The sequence below is a fragment of the Triticum dicoccoides genome, chromosome 1A (assembly GCF_002162155.2).
Source record: "Triticum dicoccoides isolate Atlit2015 ecotype Zavitan chromosome 1A, WEW_v2.0, whole genome shotgun sequence".
NCBI classification, from domain to species: domain Eukaryota; kingdom Viridiplantae; phylum Streptophyta; class Magnoliopsida; order Poales; family Poaceae; genus Triticum; species Triticum dicoccoides.
In genome coordinates, this window is record NC_041380.1 from 438,836,662 (window position 1) to 438,846,286 (window position 9,625).

A 9,625-nucleotide genomic window follows, 5' to 3' on the forward strand; every position below is an offset into this window, starting at 1 on the left:
GAGGCACGATTCATTATTAATTCAATCCATCGGTCAGCAAACCCGGTTCAGTCCATCATTCTCCTCAGAAAACACCATTCTAGCCGGACATATGCTTTATGAAGATCGAGCTTCACCACACATAGTCCATTCTTACTGGTCTCCCTCTTGATTCGATGAATGCATTCGTGTGCAATGAGAATATTATCCGACACAAAAGCACTTCCCGTCTGTTCAGTCACCTTCGGCGAAATAACCTTTGGGCATGTGATTAACATTTTTCAAAATTATCTTATAGACCATATTATACATGCTAATGGGCTGAAACTGAGTATTCTTTGTCGAACCATCTACCTCTTGAACCAAGACAATAAATGTGTCATTTCAGCCCACCGACATTACTCCCGACTTCACCACCTCCAAAACTTCTTTTACCATATCCAGCCCAATCAAACTCCAAAATCTTGCTAGTTAGGATTACTAATTTGCCCTTGCCACTAAGACCTTTCGTAGTGGGTGGTATCATAAGGCGGTATCATGCATATTATACTAGGATACACTACTATCTCCATAGTGCGTAGTGTCATAGGTTGGTATCTTAGATGACCCGACACCTGAGGTCTGATTAGTGACAGCTGCTCTGAGGTTCATGAAAATGAAAGTTTCCAAAAGCATAAGCACAAGCGGATGTGTAATTGACAAGTGGCTCCAGCCTACATGCTCCGCTTGTCAGTCTCATTGTATTGAAATCATTTACCTTTATTGAATATATACTTACAAACAACACATACAAGTACAAAACTGTGGTAAAAAGGGAATACCTTGGAAAACCCATTTATTTTCATTGGCTATTGCCTACAAATAACACGCAGCGTACACCATTAGATACCTTAACAGTTTAATTACCAAGGACTTCACCAGCACTACTCTGATGATTTGGGGAAACCAGAAAGCTTTTCTCCAATGACACGCTGTGCTTCAGCGACTAGCCTCTTGACAACTTCCCTTGCTGGTACAATCTCGGTGATTAGCCCAACACTCTGGCCAGCATACATGGCCATGCTATCGATATCGCCTGTTGTTGTCGCATTAGGAACAGTACCAGCAAACCGGCATATATCCTTGTGCTGGAATTATGAAACCATTGCTTAGTTCTCCATTATTAAGTTCTAGATGCACAAGTATGAAATGTGCATTTAAGGTTTGGAATGAGTGAACTCCTCTACTGAGCTCCATCTTGTACAAATAGCATAATAGATGGCCATGATTAATCACAACAATGGTACATTACAGGTACTCCTAGAACTTTAGTTTTTCAACCTATATTGAAGTAACATGACAAAAATCATTTGGCACTTAAGAGTAAATATGTGCATGTCGTTTTCTAACTTTATATGCCCAGGAAACACAGACCCAGGTTTAATTTAAAAAATCAGAAGTTAATAAATAATCATGGTCATTTTGAAACATTTTGATATCCTTTTCCCCAAGGATCATATCAATGAAATCATTCTGAGCTGGCATGGCCATTTAAAATTTGATCGCTTGAGCTATAACTTGCAAAGTAGCTAGTTCAATTGTGGGGCTTGTTTGGCCCTACATTGGACTGGGCAGCCTTTCCCGTGTCCAAGAGCTCCTAAAGTTAGCTGACATGTCTAAATTGACAAACAGTTTCAAAGGTACAGCTTGAAGACTCATGTTTCTCACTGGGAAGTAAACTTCCCAAATTAGATGCCTGAGAACTGAAGTTAGCTAACGAAGTCCTTATAAAGCACATTCACTCATCATCGTGCCTACATATTGTTCCGGGGTTAGACTTTTAGGAGTAAAGTACTCTACATTACTGGTCAAAATAAGAAAACCAGAAAAGGTCATACCAAATATGGTTTCCGCCGCCTCCGCCGGTCTCCCCTCCCCTCCTCCCTCCTCCCTCGCCGCCGCCAGGGGGCCCGGCTGGGCAAAGGCCGGTCGGCGGCGGGGCATCCTCGTCCTCCCGCGTGGTGGGGTTGGCGCGGGTCAACACCCCGGGCCGGGGCGTGGTGCTGACGCCGGGCGGCACGGCGGTTCGTCTGCAGCGACGGCGTGACGGGCGGCGCGGTGGCGGTGTGTGCCTGGGGCGACGGCGGCGGCCGGTCGTCTTCTCCTCCGGCGGCAAGGGCTGCGGTCGGCACAGGTCGTGGGTGGCTGCCTCTTCTCCGGCGCGGGCTGGCGGAGATGGCGGCGCGGCAGCAGTATGCTCGACCCCCTCCTCTATGGCCGTCGTGGCGCATGAATCGGCTGCTGGTGGCGGCTCCTCTTGTGCTCTGGTGTGGCTTGGCTGGCTGGTGAATGGCAAGGGCGCCGTGAGGGGGAGGCAGGGGTGCCTCCCGGACTCGCCGTCGCCGCGATTTGGAGGTGCCAGATCGGGTGTCTCGGGTGGCTGCAGCACGGCTGACCGCCGGCGTTTTCCCTGCCCAGATCTGGCTGCCGGCCGCTCCTGCCATAGGAACTTGTTTGGGGCGGAAAGAGGGGGTCTTTGCTGCCCCTTCACCTGTTGACGATGTCGGTGTGCGGCGGCGGCGGTCGAGGGGTGGTCTCGGATGCCGGGCGGCGGCCTCGGTGGTGGGAGGCGCGATGCTCGTGGGCGGAGCTCGCGGCTCGGATGTTGGCCGGTTACCATGGTCGTGCGGGCGGCGTGGTAGCTTGGGCATGACGGTCGGTGGCGGTGGTTCTGCAGCGTGCTTGCGGCACTCTGTCTCGGAGGCAAAGAGGGCTTGCCGGGTGAAAACTCTTTCTGGCTTTGCCAGGTCGGCGCGGCGGCGCCTACGGGCGTCGTATCCTTCTTGAAGGCGTCGCCGTGGTTCCTCTTCCTCCTCCGTGTTGCTCCGAGGGAAACCTCGATCCCTGGATCAGGCGGTGGTGGTACTTAGGTGCCATGACCTTGTTGAAGGCTCCGCCTTGGAGTAATCGGTTCGTCGTGCACAGCTCCGACTCTTCGCTATGTTGCGTTCACGGTTGAGGCACCCGGCGACTTCAAGCGGCGCTCTCTCTTCCTTCCTGTAGATGGCTTGGAGTTGTGTTGGGTGGTGTAGCTGTTCCCAACATTCTTGTATCTTGCCCTGTGTGTGTTGGTGTGGAGTTGTATGAGGTTGGTTGTAACTGGATCGTTGCTTTATATATAAAGCGGGGCGAAAGCCTTTTTCGGTAAGATGGTTTCAATTTCTAAATGCAGAATGAGGGGATAAATTCAACAAAAATAAACAAGTAATACATACCACACCATGGATGATAGAATGACCTATAATAGGCTGATTTTCCTCTGTTTCATGATCTGGAAGATTCTTCCACTCAACATAGAAAGGTGTCTTCAGGACACGTTGTGGAGCACCAGGCCATCTAGCACGCCCGAACACAGCTGTATAGTCCGTGCAATTCATCTCAATTAGCTTTTTCTTATACAGCGGATGCGCAAAGCTTTCCTCGGTGGCTACAAACCTGAATATTAAGGAATTTCATAATGTGAGAACCACAACATGCATAAGCATAAAGAAAAGCTTTGCTTGACATAATCATACAAAGGAAAGATTGAGCAAGTACCTAGTTCCTAAGCAAACACCATGAGCACCAAGTGCCAATGCAGCAGCATAGCCACGGCCATCTACGATTCCACCAGCGGCGATAACCGAAACAGTACTATCTGAAACTAGATCCACTACTCTCGGCAGCAACGGTAGCAGACCCTCCTTTTTATTCAAAGAAGAAAAGCTGTTTGAGATGAAAGCCCATGAAGACAATTAAATAGAAACAGACTTGCAAGATGTGTTATGCTTCCAAAGATGACACCACAAAAGGGGCCTTAAGCTAAATCAGTAGCCTGGAATATATCATGGGCACATGGTGTAGATTCTTATTGCATGCATGCTTGCTTCTTGGTAGACTGCCTAACAGCATTTCAAAATATTGAAGCGAAAACAAGATGGAAACAGTGTGTAATGACTATACTTGACCAATCACATGCCCCCCTGCTTCGCGGCCTTGAACGATAATTCCATCTACACCAGCTTCCTTAGCTTTTGCTGCCTCCTCAAGGTTACCAACCTGTTCAAGTCACAAAGGAAAAAAACAAATCTAAATATACATAATCAACAGAACAAGTGCAAGGACTTACATGCTCATATCATCATCATAGAGCATCAAAGCCTTGACTACAGGTCATGCATTGGCACTTATTGTGAATTTCTTCGCACCAACAAGGAGTTCATTGAAACCTGAATGGTCTACATCAAATGCTAATCCTAGTTGTTCATCAATATCACAAATCTGAAATCATCCCATGATCCCAGCAGTCCTAGGAAATTGGAGAGAAATGAATAACAAGCATTTTCTTATAAACTCAACTTTATGTTCACTACCGATAAGAAGTATTTCTTTTATGAAAAGGATCGCATTCTAAAACTTGACATAACAGTACTATAGTTTCTTACTAGACCTCCAAAAGAAGCTTAGAAAATTTTAAATGTACTTGTTAGAATAGCTGCAAGTGTGCACTAATAGTAGAAAGCTCTGATTTCTTTGTTGGAAAGGCTAAAAACTACTACCTCTGATCCATAATAAGTGTTGCAGTTTTGAACTAACCACAATTCAAAACTGCGACACTTATTTTGGATCGGAGGGAGTATGATTTAATTAGGTATATTCATGATTTCATGGTTTGCTGCAGAGACAGAGTCCATATAAGAAACTCTAGCCCTTCCATTCTTAGTCCAAATATCATTGTGAGAGAACAAATTCTGTTGGAAGTCTCCATCTGTCTATATAACATAAAAGCCCATTCCGCTGCTGTTCATTACATTTGCACCAAAACCATTGAAGAACACAACACTTGTTTGAAGTTGGACATATACAGAATAATGACCAGTCAACGTACTCTAGCTAACGGCCACCGGCCACCGCCCTCCAATGATTTAGCAAATTTGATACATACCATTCACAAGTTTTGACTAATTAACAAAGGTGTTAAGCAGCCATATCTTAGCTAACGGCCACTGGACTTTGCCCTCTCTCACAACTGTCAAGAACAAAATGATTTTGCTCCAACTAATTTTGTCTAATTAGTTGGGCACTATTAGTCAGGAATGTGAGTAGGAAGAAAGAGTCCAGTCTAGTACTACAATGACATCACAAATGTTAATTACGGAAATTGGAACGAACATATACTAGGCAAACGCAATCAGACAAGGAAAGTGGTAATAAGAACGGCACAAGTGTTAACTGTTAAGTACAAGCACAAGCCGCAGCCGGGTTTCATCCATTCCGGTGAAGTGTCCTTCAGATAAGGTTCTCACCTGATGCAAGACCTTGACGCCGGCACGATGGGCCTCGTCGACCCGCTCCTTGGGGAACTCGCCCCAGTACACCTGCAGCACGGCGAGCTTCTCCTCCAGCACGACCCTCAGATTCTCCTCGTGCGGGAAGGCCAGCACGATGGCCGCCCCGAACGGCTTCTCGGTCAGGCTCCTGGTCCTCTGTATCAACCCCCTCACGTGGTCCGGCGCCGGCTGCAGGCAGGTAGGGGGCTCCGGCGATTAGCCAAGACTGGCAGAGCGCATGTAAATAGCAAAGAGGGTAGGATAGGAAAGTCGAGGTACCCAGTCAGGAAGGCGGAGGAGGCCTATGGCGCCAGCGTTGGCGACGGCGGCGGCGAGCTCCGGGCCGGAGATGTCGGGGCCGAGCGGTGCCTGCACGACGCCGTAGTCGAACCCCAGGACGCCCTTCCACCCCATTTTCTTCCTAGTCTAGTGGCGCAGTTCACGGTGTATAGCCGCCGATCCTGATAGTCGCGGGAGTTCTGCCGGCGGCCGGTGGCAGGCGGCGGATCCATAAATAGGCCGTGACGATGAGCCGTGAGCAGCCAGCGAGCTGCGTGCTCCAGGGGCCGGGCGTCAGCGGGGACGTCACCGCGCACGGCGGCTGGTCGTTTCCTCCACACGGAGGATGGATAAGGAGGGCTGCAAATAAAAGTCGTGAGCTAAATGAGTAGCCGGTGAGTCGGCTCCACTTTGACTCGAACTCGCTGACTAATGAGTCCAGATGGGTTTCAATTTTTTTTAGATCAAACCAGCAACAACTTAAGTAACAATGGAAGAGCTATTACAGTCCTCTATGAGGATGCTCCTTAAAGAAGGAGGGACATCGCCAAAAATAAAGAGGTCTCTCTGTCTTCTTGCTAGAGCAGCAAGCTCATGTGCCAGTTTATTACTGGATCTTCTCACGCTACTGAAGGTCACTTCTTTGAAAATATTCATGAAGTGCCTCACTTTCATGACTAGGGGGAAAAGAGCCGACAGATTACTTGCTTTGTTATTCAGCATTATGATGACTGAAGCACAGTCTGATTTCACACAAACTGGCCCCCTGTAGTATTTGCTTAATACTGAGAGTCTGTGTGCAACAGCAGCCATTTCAGCTTCTTCTGGGTCCTTGCATGCATGCAGTCGCTGCCCACATGCTAATGCAACCACACCCTGGTGTGTTCTGGCGATGGTTCCAGCCACAGTGTCGCCAGTATTGGTTAGGAACGTTGCATCAGAGTTTAATTTCCATATGCCTTCCGGTGGCGGTTCTCATTTGCTCCTCTTTGTATGTATTGGCTTCATTGCCGTCCTTGCTGATTGGTCTGCTTCCAATTCCTCACGGGTACTATTATTTTGGCCGTTCCACAAGCACTGTTCCTGGGGCTTCTTGCCATTTCTAATCTCCGCGCGGCGCGCCTCAACAGAGCCAGGTTTCTGAACGCCGACCAGGTGACCGTCCACCTCGTCTGCAGTGGGTTCAGTTCCTATCAGATTCAATTCCTCAACATATTTGACCAAGAAGCCCGCTGAATGGCTGATCATAGCGTTGCCATCCGCATGGATGCAATCATCGCGCAGCCACCACGCACGCCACAACAGGAGTAATATTTTCCTCCTTGATTCTGCATCGCAGTTCCCTAGTAGATTCTGGAGCCAGTCAACACCGGTTTTCCTGAAATGATCCTCATCCGGTAAGCACTAGTTCGATCTCATTTTCTCTCGGAGTGCACGGGCCTTTGTGCAATTAACTGTTGCATGGAACTCATCCTCCAGCTCCCTCCCACATATACTACAGATGTTGTCAAGCTCAAGTGTTCTTTTCCACTTATTCTCTTTGGTGGGGAGTGTTTTAGTTGCCACTCGCCACACAAAAATCCTGACCTTTTCCGGTACTTTCGTTTTCCATATGAGGTCCCATATGCTTCTATTCTCCGCATCATGAGACGAGCTCGACGCCAGCGCGTCGCCATGTTGTTTGGGACTTGCACCCAACCTGTATGCGCTTCGGACAGTGAACAAGCCAGACTTTTCTTCATGCCATGCAACACAATCCTCAGCTTCATATCTAGGAATTTTAATCTTGCAGATTTCTTCGGCATCATAGGTATGGAACAGTTGGTGGATGAGTGTCTCGTCCCATTCTTTGCTATCTGATTTCATTAGCTGGTTTACCCACCTTAACCTTGATCGTCTCTTAAACTCTGTTACTTTCAGCCCACTTTTCCTTGGGACCCATTGGTCTCTTTGAATCTGAATTTTCTTCCCGTTTCCAACTCTCCATATCAGCCCCTTTTTTAGAAGCTCAAGGCCATGTTCAATGCCCTTCCATGCTTGGGATGCGTCCGAAGCAAAAACAGTATCAAGGAGATCTCCTTTAGGATAATATTTTGACTTAAGGACTCTAGCACAAAGGCTATTTGGGTTCTGAAGCAGGCGCCAACTTTGTCTTGCGAGGAGGGCTTGGTTGAAAATCTGCATATCATGAAAACCAATCCCTCCTGCTCTCTTGGGCTTAATCATACGCTCCCACGACATCCAGTGTACTTTCCTTTGTCCTTCATCTTCCCCCCACCAGAACTCTCTGATGAGACGCTCATATTTGTCACAAAAACCCACTGAGAATTTGAAAACTCCCATAGTAAAAGTAGGCAGGGCTTGAACTATTGATTTGACATGAACCTCTTTTGCCGCAAAAGACATGTGGCGACCCAACCCATCATTGCATCTCTTTAAGAATCTATCCATAATAGGTTGGAAGTTTGCATCTTTCATCCTACCCTCTGGAGTTGGGAGTCCCGGGTACTTACTTTCAAACGTAGATGATTCACAAGCGAGGATATCCTTAATTTCCTCCTGTAACGCGTTGGGGCAATGCTCACTAAATAATATAGAGCATTTGCTGCTACTCAATAGTTGGCATATGCATCTTTGGAACATGGTAAGCGCCCTCTTAACCACCCTGACTTGGTCACAAGAGGCCTTAAAAAATACCAAGCTATGGTCGGCAAATAACAGATTTGATATTTCAGGACTGTTGCGGGCCACTTTGACAGGTGAAATGCTTCCACCTTGAACCTCCCTGTTGAAGATTGTGGCGAGCCCATCAGCGACAAAAAGAAACAGATAGGGGATGAGGGGATCACCTTGTCTGAGCCCTCTCGAAGGAAGAAAATGTTCCAAGACTTCTCCATTCAGTTTCACCGAGTACCGGACAGATTTAACGCATCTCATAATCCAGTTTATCCAACGAGCATGGAAACCCAACTTTTCCAAGGCTCCTTCTAGGAAGTCCCAATCCACTCTGTCATAGGCTTTGGCGAGGTCCAGCTTATACGCACAGTGTGTATTGTGCGGGTTTTTGCTTTGTTGGATCTTATGGAAACACTCGAACGCTATGATGGCATTGTCTGTGATTAATCTTCCCGGAACAAACGCGCTCTGGGTTTCTGAGATTAGTCCATCTAACATTGGTCTCAGCCGGTTCACCAAGCATTTAGAGATCACCTTATATATAACATTGTAGAGGCTTATTGGTCGGAAGTCTTTCAAGCTTTGGGGTTCTTTCCTTTGGGGATGAGGACGATCGACGTATCGTTTATTCCTTCTGGCATGATCCCGTTTTCAAAGAAATTCTGCACAGCTGCCACCACCTAATTTTTCATTATCTCCCAGTTTCGCTGGAAAAAACGGGCCGGGAATCCGTTCGGGCCCGGAGCCTTTAGCGGGCCGATCTGAAAAAGGGCATCGCTTATTTCCTTCTCTGTGAACCCCCCTATCAATTTTTTGTTCATCTCTTCATCCACCAAACGGGGTAGCAAATTAATCAGGTCAAAAGGAGCCACACCTTCCTCTTTAGTGTACAATTCCCTGAAGAACTTTGTGGCAAGGGTGTTGAGCTCCTTCTTCTTTTCTATCCAGACTCCATCAGCATTTCTTAGCCTTTTAATTGTGTTCTTTTTCTGGCGCCAGGTAGCTTTTTGGTGGAAATAGCGTGCGTTTTGGTCACCCTCTCTAATCCAGGTGGCTTGTGATCTTTGCCTCCACATTACTTCCTCGCGTAGTAGCAGTTCATCAAGTTCCTTTGACAACTTTCTTATCTGTTCCTCTTTATTCCTTTGGTCCAGCCCCTCTGTCAATACTTTCAGGCGCTGTCTCTTCTTTTTAATGCTCGAGGAAACCGCGCCAAAATCTTTCTTGGACCATGCCGCTAGTGATGTCTGCATTATGTTTAGTTTCAGCGCAAATTCTGACAGACTACCTGCGAATCCCTCTCTGTTCCAAGCTTCTCTGGTAGTGGGTTCCAAAGTGCTGAC

The 9,625-nt window shown here is 47.4% G+C and overlaps 1 protein-coding gene across 2 annotated transcripts; it reads right to left on the minus strand.

Moving 5' to 3' along the window:
• Positions 1-717: 717 nt before the first annotated feature.
• On the minus strand, positions 718-5,954 carry LOC119277526 (NADH:quinone reductase-like). Of its 2 annotated transcripts, XR_005137182.1 has the most exons (7): positions 5,607-5,954; positions 5,304-5,516; positions 3,961-4,056; positions 3,556-3,701; positions 3,234-3,453; positions 1,857-3,077; positions 975-1,106 (listed from the first exon to the last, which is right to left on the minus strand). XR_005137182.1 is itself a non-coding variant. In XM_037558810.1 (6 exons), exons 1-6 carry the CDS (start codon positions 5,739-5,741, stop codon positions 903-905), a joined length of 1,014 nt encoding a protein of 337 aa, XP_037414707.1. In that variant the 5' UTR covers positions 5,742-5,949; the 3' UTR covers positions 718-902. The 2 variants fall into 2 exon arrangements, 1 of the variants encoding a protein (XP_037414707.1); XM_037558810.1 differs by lacking the exon at positions 1,857-3,077 and having other exon boundaries at positions 718-1,106; positions 5,607-5,949.
• Positions 5,955-9,625: the final 3,671 nt, after the last annotated feature.